The sequence below is a fragment of the Ranitomeya variabilis genome, unplaced genomic scaffold (genome assembly GCF_051348905.1).
Source record: "Ranitomeya variabilis isolate aRanVar5 unplaced genomic scaffold, aRanVar5.hap1 Scaffold_42, whole genome shotgun sequence".
Classification (NCBI taxonomy): domain Eukaryota; kingdom Metazoa; phylum Chordata; class Amphibia; order Anura; family Dendrobatidae; genus Ranitomeya; species Ranitomeya variabilis.
In genome coordinates, this window is record NW_027508140.1 from 831 (window position 1) to 25,543 (window position 24,713).

General features: G+C 48.2%; 1 protein-coding gene across 1 annotated transcript in view; it reads right to left on the reverse strand.

Annotated features, from left to right (window-relative positions):
* Positions 1-801: 801 nt before the first annotated feature.
* Positions 802-24,713, reverse strand: part of LOC143790624 (germinal-center associated nuclear protein-like) — a gene marked incomplete at its 3' end in the record, with an annotated part of 59,675 nt that continues 35,763 nt past the window's right edge. The window contains exons 2-7 of the mRNA XM_077279138.1: positions 21,725-21,945; positions 7,870-7,948; positions 7,490-7,618; positions 7,209-7,348; positions 6,838-7,035; positions 802-1,070 (exon numbers count right to left, since the gene is read on the reverse strand). Of these exons, the coding sequence (XP_077135253.1) occupies positions 802-1,070; positions 6,838-7,035; positions 7,209-7,348; positions 7,490-7,618; positions 7,870-7,948; positions 21,725-21,945 (1,036 nt within the window). The remainder of the gene's footprint in view (positions 1,071-6,837; positions 7,036-7,208; positions 7,349-7,489; positions 7,619-7,869; positions 7,949-21,724; positions 21,946-24,713) is intronic.

Consider the following 24,713-nt stretch of genomic DNA (forward strand, 5'->3'; position numbering starts at 1 on the left):
ATAGTAGATGACTTGAAAATAACAATGACTGCAATTCAGATAGGTAATTTAGAGAAAATGAGGAAATATTATTTGCATAAAAATTTGGAACACAGTGTATGCCCTAACCACTTTTGTCATTTGCATCAGTATAAAATTACCCACTGTTCTCCCTATCCTGCTAATCCTTCTATTTTTTTATTTCTTTACGTCTTGCGACATTTCATTTTAGGGAACATGAAGTAGGACATTATCAGGAGGCAGCACTGCTATCAGTTACCACAGCTTCTGTCACCGCTGTTCCTTGATGATGTTCTGTTTCAGGAGGGATGTGACTGAGAAGTGACTGCAGTTTCAGTAGTTGCCAGACTTTTGTCCCTGCCATCTGAATCTTTAGTCTCCGCCGCCACAATCTCTGGTTCTGACACCAGCACCTCTTCGAAAAGGGACGTCATCTGAGGGAGGTGATAGAAGCAGGGCGAGTGACAGCATCATTATGGAGCAGCGTTGGTGTCACTCACCCTGCTTCTATCACCGCTCCCTGATGATGTCTCATTTTAGGGAAATAGATGGCAGTGTCAGAAGCTGCGTTGACCGAAGATGGCTGTGAAGGAATTGTGGTGTCAGCCACTGATGATGCAGCCGGTGACTGAAATTGCTGTCACTTCTCTAACACCCTCCCAGAAACAGGCAGTCATCAGGAGGCGGTGGTGACAGTAACTGTAGTAAGTGACCACAGCGCCGCCTCCAGATGACGTGTAATGTAAAGAAACAATCCAAAATGGACTCTGGTCTATCTTTAAAAGGGAAATAAGATTGTACCTGAGAATATCTCCCTTGTTGAGTCTGAGTAGAATACTGTAGCCCCTAAACTCGGGCTCACGAGGACAGGTCTCGCCACGATTTTGTAGGTCCTGGTACATTTTATTTAGGCTGTGTAAACACTTTATCAAATTCTTATTATTTATTTTTGAATCAAATGAGGACATTGGCTCCTCACAAAGCTGATACGCACAGTGAATGTGAAAACGAGCGCACTTCTCCATCAAAGACACAGTGAACTTATCACACAAGTCCTGCTGTGTAATATCCTAAGAAAAAAACAAAAAGAGAAAAAACCCTATAAACTTATTATAAAACATAAGGCATTAGTAACCTTTGTTACCCTGCATTTCCATCCTCAATCCTCCCCTTTTAGGCTGGAGGGGGAAAAAAAACAAAAAACATCTTTCACGGTTTCCCTCCATCTGTCATTCCTTGTACAATTTCTCAATCTATGTAGTTTTCTACGTGTTTACTTTCTTAAAGGGGTTGTCTGGCCTTAGGCTACAAGTCCGCAGTCACGCTATGTGACAGCAGGCTTGTGAATCCTCACATCACACACACTGCGCACTGTGAAGATTTTCCTGCATGCATTGGAGAAACCTAGATGGGCAAATTTGCAGTCACGTGACCGCCCGCTCTTGCTTATAGCACCGGAGAAACCTCAGCGCGATGCGTTCGCTGTAAAAACTCTGAAGCCTGCAGTCACTTGGGGTAACTGCAGGCTTTCTTCTCAAACCTGGACAACCCTTTTAACAGTCTGAAGCAAAGGTAGACAGGGATTTTTGTGTAATCACAGTAAAATCCTTTTCTCCGAGCCACTCATTGGGGGACACAGGACCATGGGTGTATGCTGCTGCTGCTGTTGCTAGGAGGCTGACACTAAGTGAATATAATAAAATTAGCTCCTCCTCTACAGTATACACCTACCACTGGCTCCTGCTCAAACCAGTTCAGCGACAAAGCAGTAGGAGATAAAAATCATCAAATACAGATACAGCATGTCAAACCAAAGAACAAACAGCCATCAGGCCAATAGGGTGGGTGCTGTGTCCCCTAATGAGTGGCTCGGGAGAAAAGGATTTTACGGTGCGTACACAAAAATCCCCATTTCTCCTTCGCTTTGTTGGGGGACACAGGACCATGGGACGTCCCAAAGCAGTCCCTGGGTGGGAACCGACAGGACGGACAACCTCACGCACTAACAGCATAGAGATGCATTGCCACCATCTGAAAGATCCGTCTTCCCAGACTCGCATCTGCTGAAGGCTAAGTGTGAATGTTGTAGTGCTTTGAGAGGGTTTGCAGACTGGATCGTCGATGCCTGGTGCCGAATGGTCCAGGAAACATCCACCAAACGAATGAAGTGTGCCCTAATCCCACTGGAATAGGCTTTCCTCTGACGCAGTAAGACTCCAGAATAGTCAAGCATATCCACCTGGCTATTGTGGATTTGTGCACGGCTAGTCTCTTCCTGTGAATCTCAGGAAGAATGAATAAGGCATCCGTCTTGCGGAAGAACTCCGTTCGGGAGATGTATCTACTGAGAGCCCTCATGAGATCTAGAGAATCGAGAGCCTTCTCAAAACGGCGTTTTGGTGTCAGTCAAAAAAGAGGGCAGAACAATGTCCTCGTTAAGGAAAAAGAGACCACCTTGGGTAAAAAAGGACGGGAACCACAGGGAACCACCCTGTTCTGATGAAAAAATAAGAAAAAGGAACTCGACCAGAAGAGCGGCTAGCTACGATCTCCGCCTGATCGAAGTTGCAACCAGGACAACAATCTTCCGGGAAAGGAGAGTCAGAGAGACTTCCTGCAGCGGCTCAAACGAAGCATCCTGCGGAACGTCCAGGATCAAGATAAGGTCCCCGACGTCCAACGGCTTTCTGTAGGGAGGCACCATGAATGAGGCCCCCTGAAAGTCTACAACTGTAGTTTAGAAACAATCGGGCGCTGAAGCAAAACCGATCAGGTCAGAACGGGGAAAGCAGGGGGAGAACGACTTCAATCCTTGCACCCTGCAAAAAAACGCTGTCCTGGGATGATGAAAAATGTACTTTGATAAATGTTCCCTGATGTAGGTTTCCGAGCGATGCAGGGCCCTGGTGGCAGATTGGGCCCCGGAAGAGCAATTCTGGACAATCCAGTGGCCGCCAGGGGGCGTTGACGATGAGCTGAGCCAAATCTGCGTACCAGGCCCGGCGGAGGCTAGTCCAGAGAGACTAGGATAACCGGCATCCCTGTCGCCTTGATTGTCCCGATGACCATTGGAAGTAACGGAGGATGAATCTGATGCCACGAATGGAAGGTGTATCCGCCCTCATGGCCTCTGGCTAAAAAAACGGGTACTGTGGCATTTAGCCATGATGTACTCAGGTCCCCATCCGGAATCCCCCAGCGATAAATATGATGGAACATGTCCAGAGGAAGTGACCACTCTACCGATACAAGACCCTGACGGCTGAGGAAGTCTGGTGCCCAGCTTCCCACTCTAGGGATGTGAACTGCTGAGATGACCGAGCGGAGAATGTGTTCCATCTCACGCCTTGCTGCCTGGCTGCGGATGATTCCGTGATAAATGATATATTCGGATGGGGGGACCCATCGGGGTGATGAAACCGCCTCAGGGACAACCGGGTTGCCCGGATCTCCAAGCCGTTGATTGAAAGGGGTGACTCTCGATGTGACCAGTGCACCTGGGCCGTGAGTTCGAAGACAAGCGGCATAGACAGTGGAAAGAGAATGGATGACTGCCCCAGCCGATAGTGAGGCAAAGGGCGACAAGGCCCGAGTCCCCTGTTGAAGGGCTATTGCCCTGTCTCGCAGAAAAATCACCAACCCTCGGGAGGTGTGTAGGGTCATACCTAAAAGGGATACCTGCTGAGCCAGGACAGGGAAAGATTTGTGTAAGTCTATCCACTAGCCCAGGCGGGAAAAGTGTCCAAAGGGGTATGGACGCCTACTCGCAGGCTTGGAAAGACTGCCACTTAAGCAGGAGGATGCTAGGTATGACAGGACGACCCCACCCCGAGCATGCAGAATGAATGCGACAACCGTCATGACCTTTGTGAATGCCCTGGGATCGGCAGTGAGGCCGAAGGGCAAAGCTTTAAATTGGAAATGATCCTCTCGGACGGCGAGATGCAAAAACCTTTGAGAGTCGGAAATATATGAATGTAAGCATCCCGTATGTCGATGGATGCTAGTAAACTCCCTCTTCTACGTTGAATAGCTTCAGGTCCAGGATGGGCCATACCACTCCGTCCTTCTTTCTCTAGGGACAAACCGTGCTGTAGACCGGAAGGAAACACTGTCTTGAATGAAAGACACCAGGAGACTGACTCATTCGTCATGAAAGACGGCGAGCCAGATATGGCAAGACAGAAATAGACGTCCGCCTACGAAAGGACCGGAAACGTTCCTGTTGAGGAAAAAGGACGCCTAGACTTTTGCTACGGAGGGAATTTTGAGTGACTTGCTCACAGGATATGTGTGAGGTGTCTTTTTGTCTCCAAGCGCGCTTGTAAAATAACGGGCGTAACTACTTGATTTGGGTCTCAATGGTGATCTGTCAGCTGACATTGGGTCAGAACAAAAACAGCTACGACAGTTTTGGCGCCCGAACGGGGGCCGTGGTAACCAGCCTTATTCGGAATCCGTATGTGGGAGCTTCCTGAGAGATTGGACATGCAAACACCAGCTGTAGCAAGGTGAGAAATGTTATTCTTACAATCTGTTTTGCACCTGCAATCTCTCTTCGGGATCTGTCCATACCTCTGGGTAAAACGCTGCCAACACGGTTCAAAGAATCCACATCACCAGTGCAGTCAGACACAATCAGATGAACTCTGAGAAAGTATCCCGCAGGCATTTGAAGTCATGTTTGTCCTAGAAGCTGCTCTTGGGATGCACACCACGTGTAGGGCCCAGGCACCTTGTGCACAAATCTGCCCAGACACCGATGCTGACCCATACAAGACCCATTTTTCACTCCCACGTATGACAGGAGCTCGTACTGAGAATCTGCTGCAGGGGCTCAATGCCGACCTGGATTCTCTTACCAACGGTGTGCGTCCCGGCATGGCGCCGCCGCCGCTGATGAGTGGGCTTCAGCGTTGTTACAATGTGGACGGAGCCGGGAACCCTCCATCCACCATCCCATTGTCCGCGAGGTAGAGAGGGACCGTGCACCTCCTCCCATTGCCGCTGTTCGTCAGTGGTGACACAGCGGGGGCCGCACGGACGCCATAAGTGCCTCAGGACATCCAAGGGGTTGACTGCCTTAGGATGGGGCAGGGCTGTTGGTCAGGCAGAATTAAGCCTAGCTCAGAAGAGGGTACATAGAGGCAACACCATGTTTTCGTACGTTGATGTGTGGAGAGATCGGAGCCCTGAAGGGAACAGTCGCCCCTAAAAAAGCTCAGGCATACCTTTTCACGGTGCAGGAGTGGGTACGTGGAGGCGACACTCCACATTCATGCCTGTTGTTGGTTTGGGGAGATCGGAACCCTGAAGGGATCGGTCGCCCCTGTAATCCATTAAAAGGAATAAAGATTGAAAAGTAAAAATTAAAAAAATTGAAAGCAATAAATAATGGTTTGAATAGCAGACCCATGTGCCTCCTACAGACACTAAGGAAGAACTGGTTCGGGCTGGAGCCAGTGGTAGGTGTATACTGTAGAGGAGCTTATTTTGTTATTTTCACTCAGTGTCAAACTCCTAGTGACAGCAGCATAACACCCATGGTCCTGAGTCCCTCAATGAGGCGAGGGAGAAATATAAAATTATTTATCCAAAGATCAGACTTTTTTTTCTTTGCAGTAAGAAGGATGGGAATGATTTAAACTTTATATTCATTCTTCTTTTATGCAAGAGAACCGGCAATCGCTTGATCACTTCTACAATACACTACACACAATACACTGTCAATCAAATTACTGATCTACTTCAAGTGTACAATACAAACATGGAAGTGCCAGGGTCTTCAGGAGCCGTTGGAAAAGGGGGCAAGAATTGAGTTAAGGCACTCCTCCCCTTCAGACTGCGCCACTTAAATGCAGCCATCAGAGATTGACAGCAGCATCTAAGAGGCTAGACAGTAGCAACTGGTATATAGAACACACCGGAGGCTCAACTGGTTAAGCATATGTATGGCAGATGTAGGGTGGGGGTTAAAAATAATTAAAAAAAAAAAGAGCATTATTACCTGTTCATGCACCTGCTTTTCCAACGCCACCTCTTAACTACTCCTTACTGATATTTGTTTATAGGGATCCAGTCTGCAACCCAAGACCACTGCAGTCAATCACTGTCTTCAGCAATATTGTGCAGTTCAACTAGGCAATATATTGTTTACAAAATGTAACCGCTGCAGACAATCACTGACTCCTTCAGCAGTAATAGTGAGGCACATGGCAACAACAGTACCTGTAATGTAACAATCGCGTAGTTTAGACAGGACGTCACCACTGCAGCTGTGCAAACAATCAGCGGCAGGGAGCAGTGGAGAGGTGGCGCTAGGCAGCAAAATCTTCAACAGGTAAAAAATTTGTATTTTATGGAATTAAGTACATTTAGAACAATCTCTTACAATCATTTTAATTAGTGATGAGCAAACGTGCTCAGTTGAGGTGTTATCTGAGCATGCTCGGGTGCTAACAGAGTGTCTTCGGCGTGCTCGCAAAATACGTTCAAGTCCCCACACTTGCATGTCTCGCGGCTTTTCGACAGTCGCAACACATGCAGGGATTGCCTGTTTGTTAGGCTATGCCTGCATGTGTTGCAGCTGTCAAACAGCTGAGAGACATGCAGCTGCGGGAACTCAAACATTATTTGAACACGCCAAAGATACTTAGCACATGAGCATGCTCGGATAACACCTTATTTGAGCCCTGTTAGCTCATCACTAATTTTAATATAATGTTTTTTTTTCTGGAGACATAAAAGTTTCTTGAATTCTATAAATTGTAGAAAAAAAACGATTCAGTATTTCAATATAGACATATCTTTCAGTAGAGCATCTCAGGCAGATCTCACCTTCCGAATTCCACGTGTTCGGTTCCAAACAAAGTCATACCATTCTCTGTAATCCTCCTCTCCCAGATCCATGATGTTGGTCACCATGTAATCCATTGTCATACACAGCACTGGTAATGGGCGCAATTCGTGTGCCAGGGGCTCTTCTTGATCTGCTGAAGAGCGACTGTACTCCTTTATTGCAGCTGCATGGTCCAACTTTGAAAGGAAAGGATTATGCAAGTCACGATCAGACCAAAATGTAGAAAAATCAAGGTAAACTGAACATGAAAAATGCTACAAATGACAGATTTTTTATTTTTTTTGGGGGGGGGAAATATACCAGACATGCTCAAAAAATTTGAAGGTAAGAAGATAATGGATTCTATTACCTTGTCGGTTCCTGGCAGGAACTCATAGAGGCTAAGTTGATTCCGAGTATCTCTCATGTATCTCTCCTTTTCAGGGCACATGTCAGGACAGTTTCCAACAAAAACTTTGGCTTGATCTAACCCTGTTCGTTTAACTCTAGCTACAAAAAAAAAAAGGAGGAAAGTGATTGGAAAATATATTAGGAGACTTAACCATTTCTTTTTTGGTTAGTTTCCCAAAATGACACATTTACTTTTCTAGCTACCTAAATAATTGCAAAACTGACAGATTCTTTGAATACCTTGTCTCATTAGCTTGTCCCTCTGGTCTAGGAGACGATACTTCTCCTCTGAGGTCTCAGCTACTGTTCCAACAAGATGAGACAGTGAAGGAGGTAAAGACATTTGAGCCTCTTTCTTCTTTGCAGGACCTGAAAAACGACAATTATTTCTAGGATTAAGAGACCACACACACATGTGTATCATGGCTCTAAGAACACTGGAGCTACAATATGGCACCCATGTGTATGTCTCCAATATCATGCAATCAAATCTGCTCAATCGGATGCCATTTTATTTAAGACTTTCTTCAAAGCAAGCATTGCTTTTCTAAGAGAACATCTTAATAATGTGGCTCTGTAAAGAGGGGCTTGTAACGCAAAATGAGATATAAATCACTCACTTGTTTTTTTCCATGGCCAAAAAGCAATAACGTCTTTGTGCAGTTTTTTTACTGATGTCGCTGCCGCTGCCACAGAGTTCTGTAAAAGCAAAAACAGTATCCCAATTGTGAGTCTATTTTTCCCAAATCAATACAGTAGGGGTATGTTCATACACTTGTTTCAGGAATGCAAAAAAGACAAGATTTTCTAGTAGATAACACATCAAGAAAAAAAAAAAAAGTTTTCATTACCCTTTTATTTTTTGAAGCAACTTGTTGATGGTTATTGTTGCCATTTTCTTTAAATGTTTATTATTGTGTTATTTCTTAAGCAGATTTTAACATCTATTAAGGAATGAATATAGGGATTTTTGTGTACTCACCGTAAAATCCTCTTCTCCGAGCCACTCATTGGGGGACACAGAACCATGGGGTGTTATGCTGCTGTCTCTAGGAGGCTGACACTAAGTTGAGACAAAAAAGTTAGCTCCTCCCCTGCATATACACCCTCGTGCTGGCTTCCAGACACAGTTCAGTGTAAAAGCAGTAGGAGATCAGTAACAACATCTTACATAATATTAGAGTACAACATATCAGAGTAAGTCAAGAACCAAAAAAGAAATGAGCCATAAGGCTAACAAGGTGGGTGCTGTGTCCCCCAATGAGTGGCTCGGAGAAAAGGATTTTACGGTGACTACACAAAAATCCCTATTTCTCCTTCGCCACATTGGGGGACACAGAACCATGGGACGTCCCAAAGCAGTCCCTGGGTGGGGAACAATACAACCAAATAACTCCGTGTATCAACCGACTATAAATGCGCAACGGCCGCCTGCAGAATACGTCTGCCAAGGGCCACTTCCGCAGAAGATTGAATGTGAACGTTGTAGTGCTTCGTGAAAGTATGCAGGCTGGACCATATTGCGGCCTTGCAAACCTGCTTTGCCAAGGCCTGGTGCCGAATGGCCCAGGAAGCACCCACTGACCGAGTTGAGTGTGCCCTAATCTCCACCAGGATAGGTCTGCCCCTGACCCGATAAGATTCTTGAATAGCTGATCATATCCATCTGGCTATCGTGGCTTTAGAAGCAGCTAAACCCTTTTTGTGACCCTCTGGGAGCACAAAGAGGGAGTCCGATTTGCGGAAGGGGGCAGTCCTAGAAATGTACCTCCTAAGGGCCCTCACCACGTCCAAGGTGTGAAGGGCCTTTTTAACCCGATGTCTTGGCTGTGGGCAGAAGGAGGGAAGAACGATTTCTTCATTAAAGGTGGAAGGATGAAACCACCTTGGGAAGAAAGGCCGGAGGTGGACACAGGACTACCTTGTCCTGGTGGAAGGAAAGGAAGGGCGCCCGGCAGGACAGTGCGGCCAACTCTGAGACTCGCCTGATAGAGGTTATAGCCACAAGGAAGGCGAACTTCCAGGAGAGAACAATCAGCGAGACATCCTGCAGAGGTTCAAAAGGGGGCTCCTAAAGGACAGCCAGGACCAAATTGAGATCCCAAATCTCTAAGGGCATTCTATAGGGGGGTACGACGTGGAAAACCCCCTGAACAAAAGTCCTGACTTGAAAGTCAGTAGCAATCTTGCATTGGAACAACACGGATAATGCCGAGATCTGACCCTTGAGAGAACTGAGCGCCAGACCGGAATCCAAGCCGGACTGGAGAAATTCCAGAATGGAGGGGATTGAAAAAACGAGAGGAGGATGTCCACGGAGCCTGCACCAAGAAAAGAAGGCTTTCCAGGTGCGGTGATAGATGCGAGCGGAAGACGTCTTGCGAGCGCTTATCATGGTGGCAATGACTTGCTGGGAGAAACCAGCTTGAGTTAGGATCCAGGTTTCCACAGCCAAGCTGTTAAACGTAGGACCCCTGAGCTCTGGTGGTAGATCGGCCCTTGGCGAAGCAGATCTGGGCGGTCTGGTAACTGCCAGGGAACGTCGGCTACGAGTTACGAGTTGAACAAGCTCCGCGTACCATGCGCGACGAGGTTAATCCGGGGAGACTAGAATCAAAGGAACCCCTTCCATCTTGATTTTTCAGATTACCTTCGGTAGAAAGGGAAGCGGAGGAAACACATACGGGAAGTGGAACCGGTGCGATGGGGATATCAGCGAGTCCACTCCAATGGCCTGGGTATCCCGAGAACGTGCTATGAAGTTGGGAACTTTGGCGTTCAGTCTGGACGTCATCAGATCCATGTCCGGAGTCCCCCAGCGAAGGCAAATCTACTGGAAGACCTCCGGATGGAGTTCCCACTCTCCCGAGGCGAGACCCTGACGGCTGAGAAAGTCCGCCAACCAGTTTTCGACGCCTGGAATGTGCACTGCGGAAATTATGGAGCGGTTGTTCTCAGCCCAACGGAGAATGTGGGAGACCTCACGCATCGCCGCTCTGCTGCGGGTCCCCCCGATGGTTTATGCACACCACAGCTGTGACGTTGTCTGATTGAATCCGATTTGGGTGACCCACGAGGAGGAAGTGGAAACGTCTCAGGGCAAATCTGATCGATCAAATCTCCAAGATGTTAATCGGAAGTCTCGACTCCCGAATGGTCCAAAGCCCCTGGGCAGTGTGGTGGTGAAATACCGCTCCCCAACAGAGGAGGCTGGCATCGGTAGTCACCACCAGCCAGTGGGTTGGGAGAAAGGACCTCCCCTGGCTGAGGGATAATTCCAAAGTCCACCATTTGGGCGCTTGCCTGATCCACGGGGGCAGAGGACATGGTCGATCGAGGGATAAGGGACTCCTGCAGGGCCTGATGTAAGTGGCGGAGGTGCAGTTGAGCGACGGGAACTGCTTCCACTGCGGCCACCATTTTTCCCAGGATCCTCATGGCAAATCGAATGGAATGAGGAAAGGGACGACAAAGCGTCCGGGTTCCCTGCAGAATCGCTTGGGCCTTGGATGAAGGAAGCAGGACCAGCAACTTGGACGTGTCCAGGATCATGCCTAGGAAGGAGATCCATCAAGCTGGAACGGGGAGGACTTGTCCAAGTTGATCAGCCAGCCCAGGCGTGAAATGGTATCCAAGGTAATGCGGACGCTTGCTTCGCAGGCGTCATAGGACGGACCTTTCATCAGGAGGTCGTCTAGTATGTAGTCTAGTAAGTATGGCAACATGACCACTCCTCAGGAGTGAAGAATGGCCATGATCGCCGCCATGACCTTTGTGAATACCCTGGGCGTGGTGGCAAAGCCGAAGGGTACGGCCGTGAATTGAAAATGGTCCTCCTGAGTGGCAAAATGCAGGAACCTTTGATGTGGCGGGAAGACTGGGATATGGAGATAAGCATCGTTGATGTCTATTGATGCTAGAAACTCGCCTATCTCCAATGAGGAGATGACCAACCGGATGGATTCCATCCTGAAGTGCCAGACCTTTACATACCTGTTTAGGAGCTTTAAATCCAAAATAGGGTGCACCGTCCCATCCTTTTTTGGAACGACGAAGAGGTTTGAGTAAAAACCTCTGAATCTCTCATGTTCTGGAACTGGAACAATGACTCCGTTTTGGTGGAGAGATTCGATGGTGCGGTGAAGTGCACGAGACTGAGCTCCTGAACTTGGGAGACGAGAGGGAAAAAAACGTGCAGGAGGGGAGGCGGAGAAACCTATTTTGTAACCAGAAGACACCGGCCTCTGACCCATTCGTCGTGGATGACGGAAAGCCAGACATGTTGAAAGAGAAGCAGGTGTCCGCCTACTCTGGTAGTGTCGACCGGAAAACTCCCCGAGTCATTGTGAAGGAAATCTGGAGGGCCTGGATCCCCTGGTTCTGGGTTGCCTAGGCTTACCTCGCCAGGACTGATTCGGCCTGTATGAGGGCCGAGGGTCTCTCTCTGTACGTGGAGATCGTTCTGTTCTGGACGAAGCTGTGGAGGAGGACCAGAATGGGCTATTGCAAAAGGGCCGAAAGCGAAACTGTTGCCGACGCTGAAAAGCAGTTTTAGGCCTGTGCTGCGGGAGGAATTTGCTTTTCCCTCCTGTAGCATCTGAAATAAGCTGGTCTAATTTTTCTCCAAACAGACATCCGCTCAGAAAAGGCAGAGAAATCAGACTTTTTAGAGGAGGAATCCATGCGTCACTCTCTAAGCCAAAATGTTCACCTAATGGTGATGGCGTTTGAGGCAGCAACTGCCGCATAGTCTGCTGCGTCTAAAGACGCATACATCACAGTCTCCAGCCATAGCGATTTGTTTGGCGAGATCCGCCACCTCAGACGGAAGAGCCTGGTCCTGAATAGATTTTGCCCACAAAACCATTGCTTTTGCGACCCATGCCGCCGCAAAGGAAGGGGATAAAGAGGAACCTGAGGCTTCATATACTGAGCGAGCCAGGGAATCTACCTGGCGTTTTTAATTGAAGCCCCATCAGGTACAGATAAAAGCATTTAGCGTGGTAGCCAAACGCGATACAGGAGGATCTACTGTTGGAGGTTCCGTCCAATCTTTGACAAGATCTGCGGAAAAGGGATACTTCAATCCCAGGGCCTTTTTACCCATAGAGAGCTTAGCCGGTCGCTCCCTGTGTCGCCGGACTATATCTAAGAAATCCGGATGAGAGGCGAACACCCTATGGGTTTGCTTGGTTCTTGTAAAAGATACCGAATGATCCGGAGCCGCATTAGGGTCATCATCAACCTTTAGCGCATGATCGACAGCTTCAATGAGGGAATCCACAGTCGATTGAATCTCCAGAGAATCCGGGTCCAAGGACGCCTCAGACTCATACTCAGTCATGATCGCTGCAAACCCCTGGAAAGGGTGAGCGAGAAGTGGAGCCACCAGAGGTTGAATGGCGTGGTGAATGCTCAGGAGAGGTAGTGCGGATCCGTTTTTTGGATGACCGTACCTCCTTCAAGTGAGAGTGGCCACTGTTGGCCGATGATTCCCCTGTAAGGGAGGGGTCTCTTAACCCAGGTAAAATGAGTGCCCCGCTCCCAAGAGGGGTCATGAAGGGATTCAATCGCTTTGGCCAGCGAAGCCATGGATTGTGAGTGACGCGGCCCACTCAGGGGGGCTAGATACACTGGGGTCGGTAGCGGCGGAGGGCTCCTGGGTACATTGGGCATCACAGGCTGGGCAGAGAGGAGAGCTTTGAGGCCGAGAGGAGCCTGGCAGGTGGTACACGCAGTGAAAAAGGTGGTATGAACCTATGTAGCCTTTTTAGCCCTTAACTGCGACATGATGTACCCCAATATAAGTAAAATCGCTGCTAGTGGAAGCTATGAGGGGTAAAGCTGCAGGGAAGCATCTAGTGCAGTTTCCTTACCCAGGACCTGTGTCCCGCAATCAGATGAGGCGGCGCGCTGAGTAGGGGAGAAGACCGGCTTCCAGGGCTTGACAAGTGCAGACTAAGGGCAGCCAGAAGAACGGTGCTGCAGGGAAGATGGCTGCCGAGATTTGGGGGGTAGTCTCGCATAGAGCGAGAAGTGCCAGGTCTGTGGGCGGAGCCGCTGGAATGATGCGATCGGTGGGCGGGGCCTATCGGGATGCGGCCTACACCAAGGCCGAAACCGTGGACTAAATTTGTGGCCGGTGCGCACCTGCGGACGGCTGAGAAAGAGCCGCGGAGCCCTGCGGGGACCCTGCTGCTATGGAGCCCTCCTAAGCTTTCTGGAAAACGACCCCTCCCGGGTGGCACTTACCCCGATATGAAGGGGATGGCAGATGCCGCAAGTCAGAGCTGTGCCCGGGGTAGATAGGACGGTGCAGGGGAGCCTCCATCCACCATCCCCATGAAAGGGGGATGGAAAGGAACCGTCTGCCTCCCTCCATCATCCGCTCTCTTCAGTGGTGATGCAGTGGGGGCTGCACGGACGCCACAATGTAGAGTGCCTCTGAACATCCAAGGGTCAGACCTGGTGGGCAGGGCGAGATGTCCGGCAATAGGCCTGGCTGCAGATGAGGATACGTGGAGGTGACACTCCAGTGCTCGTCTGTTAAGGGAGGGGGGAGATCGGTGCTGTTAAAGGGGCCCGTCGCCCCTAGAATCAGCTCAGGCAGTGTCATCCCACATCGCAGGAGAGGATACGGAGAGGTAACACTCCCGTGCTCGCCTGTTGTTGGTTCGGGGAGATCGGCGCCTTGAAAGGTTCCGTCGCCCCTTCGTCCGGGTAGAAAGGTTAAATCCAAAAGGGTAAAAGTTCTGGTCTGAATAGCAGACCCGTGTGCCTCCTACAGACACCAAGCTTGAAATACAAAAGGCCAGAAAAAAGCAGTCAAAATGTCCCAATTTGTACAATAGTACAAAAACCTTTATTTAAGAAAACACATATAAAAAACAGGCATATGACATGGCAGGCATAAGGATCCCCTCTACAAACCCTACACATATCAAAACGGACCAGACAGGGTACACGTAACTGATTATAAACGGTAAACCTGAAATCAATATTAGGTATATAACTACATCAAGCCTGTTTAGCAACATGCAGAACAACTGTCATTGGTGTATGTGACCATGATCATACATATGAGGTCAGTACATACCACAATAGAAGGGTCACAAGCACACGTGCACGCCGCTCCAGTCCACCCCGACGCGCGTTTTGGCGACTACCTTCCTCAGGGGGACACTAAGCTTGAACTGGGTCTCTGGAAGCCAGCACGAGGGTGTATACTGCAAGGGAGGAGCTAACTTTTTTTGTCTCAACTTAGTGTCAGCCTCCTAGCGACAGCAGCATAACACACCATGGTTTTATGTCCCCCAATTTGGCGAAGGAGAAAAACACTCAGAATTTTGAAAGAGAACAAAAAAAAAAAAAACACCCAGACTTCTTCCGAGTGTTTTTAAGCCTTCTTATTGACAAGTATGGAGTGACTATCTAGTAGAAAACGCCTGAAGAACGGTCAAGCTCACTTATTTTAACCACTTGGCGTTTTTAGAAGAGGCTCAAAACTCCACACATGAAAAGTTTGTCATTCTTTGGAGCATTTTTTGGAAAGAATCTGCTCAAAACCCACGGGAAAAACAGGGATTTTTGTGTGTACTCACCGTAAAATCCTTTTCTCCGAGTCAATCATTGGGGGACACAGGACCATGGGTGTTATGCTGCTGCCACTAGGAGGACACTAAGCAAATACACAAAAAAGTTAACTCCTCCTCCGCAGTATACACCCTCTGCTGGCTCTCTTATGAACCAGTTTGGTGCCAAAGCAGTAGGAGCTAAACAGAATTGCAATATGTCAAAACCAACACAGACTACAAGTTAACGGGCTAACAGGGCGGGTGCAGTGTCCCCCAATGACTGGTTCGGAGAAAAGTATTTTACGGTGAGTACACACAAATCCCTGTTTCTCCTTCGCCTCATTGGGGGGACACAGGACCATGGGACATCCTAAAGCAATCCCTGGGTGAGAAAACATCACGACAGGTGAAACCTCGCGCACCCAATGCTTAAAGGATTAAGTGATTAAATGAAGCCTACAGATGCGAAACTGCCGAGGGCCGCATCTGAAGAGGCTTGAGAATGAATGTAGTAATGTTTAGCGAACGTGTAAAGACTGGACCAAATCGCAGCCTTACACACTTGCTGTGCGGATGCCTGGTGCCGAATGACTGAGTGGAGTGTGCCTTAATCCCTGCGGGGATAGGCTGACCTTTGACATGGTAAGCTTCTTGGATTGCCGAACGAATCCATCTGGCTATCGTGGCCTTAGAGGCAGGCAAACCTTTTCTGTGTCCTGGAAGCACAAAAAGGAGCATCAGATTTGCGTTAAGACGCTGTTCTGGAAATGTACCGTATATACTCGAGTATAAGCCAAGATTTTCAGCCCAAATTTTTGGGCTGAAAGTGCCCCTCTCGGCTTATACTCGAGTCACGGTCGGCGGTGGGGTCGCATACTCACCTAGTCCCGGCGCTCCCCCTGCCCGTCCCACGGTCTTCGGTGCCGCAGCTCGTCCCCTGTTCAGCGGTCACGTGGGACCGCTCATTAGAGAAATGAATATGGACTCCACTCCCATAGGGGTGGAGCCGCATAATTCATTCCTCTAATCAGCGGTAACGGTGACCGCTGACAGAGGAAGAGGCTGCGGCACCCGGAGACCAGCTGTCCGGGAGAGGGAGCCAGGGATGCCGGGAGCAGGTAAGTATGTCATATATACCTTCCCTCGTTCCACACGCCAGGCGCCGCTCTGTCTTCCGCATCCTCTGGCTCTGACTGTTTAGGTCAGAGGGCGCGATGACGCATATAGTGTGCGCGCCGCCCTCTGCCTGATCAGTCAGTGCGGAGAGACGCCGAGATGGGACGCTGAGGAGCTGCAAGCAAGAGAGGTGAGTATGTGTTTTTTTTTTTTTTTTATTGCAGCAGCAGCATTGTATATTGCACAGGTTTATGTGGAGCATCTATGGGACATAATGAACGGTGCAGAGCATTATATATGGCACATCTTTCTATGGAGCATCTATGGGGCAACGGTGCAGAGCATTATATATATGGCACAGCTTTATGTGAAGCATCTATGGGGCCATAATCAAAGGTGCAGAGCATTATATATGGCACAGCTATCTATGGGGCCATAATCAAAGGTGCAGAGCATTGTATATGGCACAGCTATCTATGGGGCCATAATCAAAGGTGCAGAGCATTGTATATGGCACAGCTATCTATGGTGCCATAATCAAAGTTGCAGAGCATTTTATATGGCACAGCTATCTATGGGGCCATAATCAAAGGTGCAGAGCATTGTATATGGCACGCTATCTATGGGGCCATAATCAAAGGTGCAGAGCATTGTATATGGCACGCTATCTATGGGGTCATAATCAAAGGTGCAGAGCATTGTATATGGCACAGCTTTCTATGGGGCCATAATCAAAGGTGCAGAGCATTGTATATGGCACAGCTTTCTATGGGGCCATAATCAAAGGTGCAGAGCATTTTATATGGCACAGCTTTCTATGGAGCATCTATGGGGCCATAATCAAAGGTGCAGAGCATTGTATATGGCACAGCTTTCTATGGAGCATCTATGGGGCCATAATGAACTGTGCAGAGCATTATATATGGGGAAGCTTTATGTGGAGCGTCTATGGGGCCATAATGAACAGTGCAGAGCATTATATATGGGGCAGCTTTATGTGGAGCGTCTATGGGGCTATACTGAACGGTGCAGAGCATTATATATGGCACAGCTTTATGTGGAGTATCTATGGGGCCATAATGAACGGTGCAGAGCATTATATATGGCACAGTTTTATGTGGAGCATCTATGGGGCCATAATGAACAGTGCAGAGCATTATATGTGGCACAGCTTTATGTGGAGCATCTATGGGGCCACAATGAACGGTGCAGAGCATTATATGTGGCACAGCTTTATGTGGAGCATCTATGGGGCCATAATGAATGGTGCAGAGCATTATATGTGGCACAGCTTTATGTGGAGCATCTATGGGGCCATAATGAACGGTATGGAGCATCTATTTTTAATTTTGAAATTCACCAGTAGCTGCTGCATTTTCCACCCTAGGCTTATACTCGAGTCATTAAGTTTTCCCAGTTTTTTGTGGCAAAATTAGGGGGGTCGGCTTATACTCGAGTATATGCGGTACTTTCTGAGAGCCCTCACCAGGTCCAAAGTGTGAAGAGCTTTCTCAGTACTATGGACTGGATCCGTACAGAACGAGGGCAGGATTATGTCTTCATTCAGTTGAAAATCCGAGATGACTTTAGGCAAGAAGGATGGGGACGTCCTGAGCACCACCTTGTCCTGGTGGAAAATCAGAAATGGAGGTTTGCACGACAAAGCTGCCAGTTCCGAGACCCGTCTGATGGATGTTATTGCCACAAGAAAGGCAACCTTCCATGAAAGAGAGAGAAACATCCTGTATTGGCTTGAAGGGGGTCTCTTGTAAGGCACTGAGGACCAGGTTAAGGTCCCAAGGTTCTAAAGGCATCTTGTATGGAGGGACAAGATGCGAAACTCCCTGCATGAAGGTCCTAACTTGTGGCTTGGAAGCTATCCGTTGCTGGAAAAGGACGGATACAGCCGAGATCTGGCCCTTGAGAGGCCAGTGCTAAGCCTGAAACCAATCCCGCTTGGAGAAACTCCAGAATGGAGGGGATAGAAAACACCAATGGGGAACGACCCTTATCCTTGCACCATGAAAAAAATGTTTTTCCAAACATGATGGTATATATGCATGGAAACAGGCTTCCTAGTGTTGATCATGGTATATGCCACTTGACGCGAGAACCCAGCCTGGGCTAGAATCCAGGATTCAATGGCCAGGCCGTTAAACTCAGCACTCTCAAGTTCTGATGGCAAATGGGTCCCTGGGAGAGTAGATCCGGTAACTGCCAGGGAATGTCAGCAACTAGATGTACTAGCTCCGCATACCAGGCTTGGCGAGGCCAGTCTGGAGCGACAAGAATCACTGAACGCCTTCCGCTTTGATTTTCCGGATGACCCTTGGGATCAGCGGAAGTGGTGGAAAGATGTAAGGGAGGCAAAACTGGCTCAATGGAAGTACTAGAGCATCCGAGCCAATAGCGAATGGATCGCGGGATCGGGCTACTAATGCCGGAACCTTGGCGTTCAGCCTGGAGGCCATTTGGTCCACATCTGAAGTGCCCCAATGCTGGCAAATCCGATGAAAGACTTTTGAGTAAAGAGACAACTCTCCTGAGGCTATGCCCTGGCAGCTGAGAAAGTCCGCCATCCAATTCTCTACTCATGGAATATGAACTGCGGAGATGAGCGATTGGTTTTTCTCGGCCCATTGTAGAATGTGCGTAACTTCAATCATCGCTCTTCTGCTTTGCGTGCCTCCCTGGCGACTGATGTATGCCACAGCCGTGGCATTGTCTGATTGGATCCGGACAAGACGTCTGTCATGGTTCTCAATGGCAAGAGAACATAGCCCAGCAAACATAAGAACTAGCTCTTGGAAGGATGGAAACTAAACTGACCATGAACTAAACCTGCCGCACAACTAACAGTAGCCGGGTAGCGTTGCCTACGTTTTATCCCTAGACGCCCAGCGCCAGCCGGAGGACTACCTAATCCTGGCAGAGGAAAATATAGTCCTGGCTCACCTCTAGAGAAATTTCCCCGAAAGGCAGACAGAGGCCCCCACATATATTGGCGGTGATTTTAGATGAAATGACAAACGTAGTATGAAAATAGGTTTAGCAAAATTGAGGTCCGCTTACTAGATAGCAGGAAGACAGAAAGGGCACTTTCATGGTCAGCTGAAAACCCTATCAAAACACCATCCTGAAATTACTTTAAGACTCTAGTATTAACTCATAACATCAGAGTGGCAATTTCAGATCGCAAGAGCTTTCCAGACACAGAAACGAAACTTCAGCTGTGAACTGGAACAAAATACAAAAACAAACGAGGACTAAAGTCCAACTTAGCTGGGAGTTGTCTAGCAGCAGGAACATGCACAGAAAGGCTTCTGATTACATTGTTGACCGGCATGAAACTGACAGAGGAGCAAGGTTAAATAGCGACTCCCACATCCTGATGGGAGCAGGTGAACAAAGGGGATGATGACACAAGTTCAATTCCACCAGTGGCCACCGGGGGAGCCCAGAATCCAATTTCACAACAGACGTCCGGCCAAAAGGTGATGGAATTGATGAAGAGCCAGCCTTATCGATCGGATCTCGAGCATATTGATTGGAAGGTTGGCTTCCTGAGTAGACCAACATCCCTGAGCCGTGTGGTGACGAAAGACCACACCCCATCCAAGGAGGCTGGCGTCGGTGGTCACTACCAGCCAGTGTACAGGGAGAAGGGACCTTCCCTGATCCAAGGACGACGTTGCAGTCCACCACCTGAGAGACCGCCTGATTATGGATGCCAGGCGAAAGCGGCGACCCAGGAAGGCTGGATTCTTGTCCCAGGCTGAGATCAAAGTCTGCTGCAGGGGACGGAAGTGAAATTGGGCAAACGGTACTGCCTCGATGGATGCCACCATTTTCCCGAGGACCTGCATGGCGAACCGCACGGAGTGAGAGCGGGCCAGAGATAGCATTTGGAATCCCCGGGTTAGAGAGGAAATCTTTTCTGGAGGGAGAATTACCAACCGTAGGGAAGTGTCCAAGATCATTCCCAAAAAGGAAAGTCGTGTGTCGATGGTGAGAGTGACGCTCTCTGCTCAAGCCCAATAGGACGGACTTTTGATGAGAAGATCATCCAGCTAGGGTAGAATCACCACGCCCCGGGAGTGTAGAATAGACATGACGGTTGCCATGACTTTTGTGAATACTCTGGGGGGCGGTGGCAGGCCCGAAGGGCAGAGCAGTGATTTGAAAATGTTGTTGAGACATACTGAAAGTTCCGAGGGAAGCTGCAAAAGGCTGTTGAAAGGCTGAAGGGATGTGCCTGCAGCATATGGATTATGTGAACCTGCAGCAGAGGAGTTAAGTAGCGTGCACCTGCAGTGGTGTGTGGCTATCTTTCCCAGGTCCTGAGTGCCCCAGAGAAGTGCTTGTGCCGCAGATCTTAAGAGGGTAATGGCGTCCCCCACAAGCTTCCTGCCTAGGACGCACCAGGAAGTAAGGTCTGATAGGAGAATTGGGGCTTCTCGTGAACTGTGAGAAGCGCCAGAGACAGTGAGCTGAGAAAAGGCAGGGGAGGCCAGGAAGACTATGCAGAGCGAGTCCCCGCCCACTCTGTGCAGACCCGGCCAGAAGCACTCGGAAAGGGGGCAGAGTCGCCATGAGGGGGCGGAGCTGGCGGGGACCATGGGCGTTGTTGGGCCTACCGCAGCCAGAAGCCGGGAACAAAATTAGTGGCCGCGGCCAACAGTGACGCCCGTGGCAGCGGAAACTAGCACAGCAGAGGCGGCGGTGACGGCAGCAGTCAGCGGCTGTGCACGGCGGAGGTGCAATCCCCCGCCTCCAGGTACTCACGGTATAGCAGAGTCGGCTGCTGTCCACAAGGGAAGGGTCTGTGCCACTCCATTCTTCCTCAATCCACCATCCCATTGACAGGGAGGTGGAGAGGGCCCGTTTGCCTCCTGGCACCAGCCGCTTTCTGACAGTGGTGGTGCAGTGGCACATAGATGCTTTAAGGGAGCCTCCGCTGAAGTAACTTCATAGGAAGCCGGGCATGAAGGGCCGCGGTCTGCTTTTCAGGGTGAAGGCCTGGCTCCGGAAGGGGGTACGTGAGGGCGACACCTCATGTTCCCGTCCGTTGTTGGTGTGGGGAGAGCAGACTCATTTAAGGATCCATCGCCCTATGAGAGCCCAGGCAGACTCAGAGGTTGCAGGAGGGGGTACGGGGAAGCGACACTCCGCGTTCCCGCCTGTTGATATTAGGAGATAAAGACCTTAAAAGGCCCCGTCGCTCCTGGAATCCAAATAAAAAATAATATAACAAAATCGAGGTCTGAAACCAGACCCTAGTGCCTCCTACAGAGACTAAGCAAGAACTGGTTCATGAGAGAGGCAGCAGAGGGTGTATACTGCTGAGGAGTTAACTCTTTGTCTATTTGCTTAGTGTCCTTCTAGTGGCAGCAGCAAAAACACCCATGGTCCTGTGTCCCCCAATGAGGCGAAGGAGAAAAAAACATGATGTGAACATACCCTTATTTATAAAGATGTATAAATACATATATTTTACCTGCTGAAGATGAATAAACCACCATAGTTTGGTTAGTAAATGTACTCATAGGTGCCAATCAAACCACAATTCTGCACGACTGTCATGGTATTGTGTACCTGTCCTATACCAAATGAACAAAAAGGGTACACCATACCCGTCGCTCACTCTCACAAGCTGGGAGATATCTTTTGAAGTGACGTCACCAGCTTCACCAACATCCCAATATGAAACCAGATTATCCCTTTTACCAATGATCCAGAAATCAAAAGTATAAGCACATTACAATTTTTTTTTTTTTTTACTCACATGGTTATTAAACTGAATGATGGCCATTTTTTGCTTTACTTTGCAGGTTATACTCAGAATTTTGCCATACTTCTTAAAGTGATCCTCCATGATGTTTTTTTTGTTCAAATTATTAGGCACATACTTTATTACGAAAGTAGTCAGATCACTGGGGGAGACCGGGACCAAGTGTTCAGCACCATCAGAACGTTCTCCTCTACTTGCTGAGTTTGAGGAAGGAGCTGGATAAAAAAAAAGATTTATAAAGGTCATTCCCCTCTGCCCCCAATCTACAACCGTGACATCACAAAAACACCATACGGGACCTATGCTGCCAATCACCGCGCTCAGCTGCCGAGCCCAGTGATTGGCTGTAGCCATCATATTCGCTGTAGTTATGACATCAGCACTGCAGCCTATCAACAAAGATCATCTGGACTGGTGGACAGCAATACATTTTATTTTTTACTAATGCATGCCTATGGACACTAAAAAAAAATGTTAAAACGGAAATCCCTGAAAAACCACTAACATTATACATGACTGAGCGGTGTACAGTGTCAGAGAATAAGCAGCCTTATCAAACAAATCTACAGAACAGAGATAGATATATATATATACACACACACACACACACACACACACACTAGATGGTGGTCCGATTCTAACGTATCGGGTATTCTAGAATATGTAGGTAGTATATATCACAGGCTACGTACCATATAGCACAGTGACGTAATAACTAAATTGGAGAAGGTATTTAATGAGTCGTTGTTTGAAGAGGGGAATACTACCTACATCTATGAGAGAGGCCATTGTTGTGGTCATTCCTAAAGCTGATAAGGATCCGCTGAATCCGGAGTCCTACAGACCAATCTCACTCCTTACGGCGGATATAAAGATTTTGGCGAAGGCCTTGGCCAACAGACTAAGCCATGTGATTGATAAAGTAATCCACCCAGATCAATCTGGATTTATGCCCAACAAATCCACAGCAATCAATTTAAGGAGACTATATTTAAATATGCAAATTCCAGCCGAAAATGCTGGAAAGAGAGTGGTGGTGTGTTTGGATGCCCATAAGGCCTTTGATCGTGTAGAATGGAATTATTTGTGGTCAGTTTTGTTGTGCCTTGGGTTCGGGCCTAAGATTATATCTTGGGTGGGGTTGCTATACTCCTTTCCAATGGCAAAAATTAGAGTACCATATTTTCCGGCGTATAAGACGACTTTTTAACCCTTAAAAATTGTCCGAAAAGTCGGGGGTCGTCTTATACGCCGGGTACGGCGTGTGCAGGGAGCAATCCTGGATGTTCCCAGGGTCTGAAGGAGAGGAGACTCTCCTTCAGGCCCTGGGATCCATATTCATGTAAAAAAATAAAGAATAAAAAAAAGGATATACTCACCCTCGGACGGCCCCTGGCTGTCACCGCTGCAAGCGTCTGCCTCCGTTCCTAAGAATGCAGAGTGAAGGACCTTCCATGACGTTGCGGCTTGTGATTGGTCACGTGACCGCTCATGTGACCGCTCACGCGACCAATCACAAGCCGCGACGTCATCGCAGGTCCTACACACTGCATTCTTAGGAACGGAGGCAGACGCTTGCAGCGGTGACAGCCAGGGTTCGTCGGAGGGGTGAGTATATCCATATTTTTTATTTTTATTCTTTATTTTTTACATGAATATGGATCCCAGGGCCTGAAGGAGTTTCCTCTCCTCCAGACCCTGGGAACCACACGCCGTATAAGATGACTGGGCGTATAAGATGACCCCCGTCTTATACGGCAGGCATATCCCAAATTCCATATTTTATATGGAAAAATTGGGGGTCGTCTTATACGCCCAGTTGTCTTATACACCAGAAAATACGGTAAATAATAAATTATCTGATAGTTTCTCATTGCATAGGGGTACAAGGCAGGGGTGCCCATTGTCTCCGTTGCTATTTGCCCTAGCTGTGGAACCCTTGGCCGCTAAAATAAGGGAGACACGAGAGATAAAAGGATTTGTCTATGGAATGAAGGAGGAGAAGGTGTCTCTGTATGCTGATGATATTTTGTTATTTTTGGGGGACTCAGGGGAGAATCTGGATAACGCGGGGGCATTAATTGAGGAATTTGGGGAATTCTCTGGACTCAAAATAAATTGGGACAAATAGTGCATTATGCCCATTGATGAGGTAGAAAGGGGTACTGGGGAGGTGGAAATGTCAGCAAAATTGAAGGTAGTTTCGAAATTTAAATATTTGGAGATACAAATCGCCCTTCCTCTGATGAGGTTTGAAGAACTTAATCTAAGCCCTCTGCTACAAAAAATACGTACAAAAATTTCGGCGTGGAACAAACTACATCTTTCTCTAATTGGAAGAGTGAACCTTTTGAAGATGATTGTGATGCCGCAGTTGTTATATGTACTGCACAATTTGGATTCCGCAGAGTAGGTTCCGTAAAATCAAATCGCTGTTTGGTGAACTAATATGGGGGGGAAGCCCAAGATTTAAACAAGAAACTTTGCAGAGGCCAAAGGCAGAAGGGGGCTTGGCGCTCCCTAACCCTTGGGTATATTTTTTTATCAGCACAATGCCAGCATATTGGAAGATGGGGGGAGGAGATGGGAAAGGGGCAATCGCCCAGTAGTTTGAGATATTTGTTTGGAAAATGGCCTCTGGGTGAGAGTTTGGAAGGGGGGCAATTTTTGAAACTGGGTTCTCGGTTTCCTACTGTTCTCCTAATTCATAAGGTATGGGAAAAAGGTAAACAGATTAGGAGTGCCACGGGCCTTACCAAATACTCTCCTATATGGGATAATATAAACTTACAAGAATTTAAGCAAGGATATGGGCCATGGAGAGAGGCAGGAATTAGAAAGATGGGTCAGCTACTGGGTCAAGGGGGACTTAAGTCATTCGTGGAGTTACAAACAGAATTCCAGTTATCACAGTTAAATTTATATCATTATAAAAGAATTCAGCATGCGTATTGGTCGCAATGTCGGAGAAAACTTATTGAGA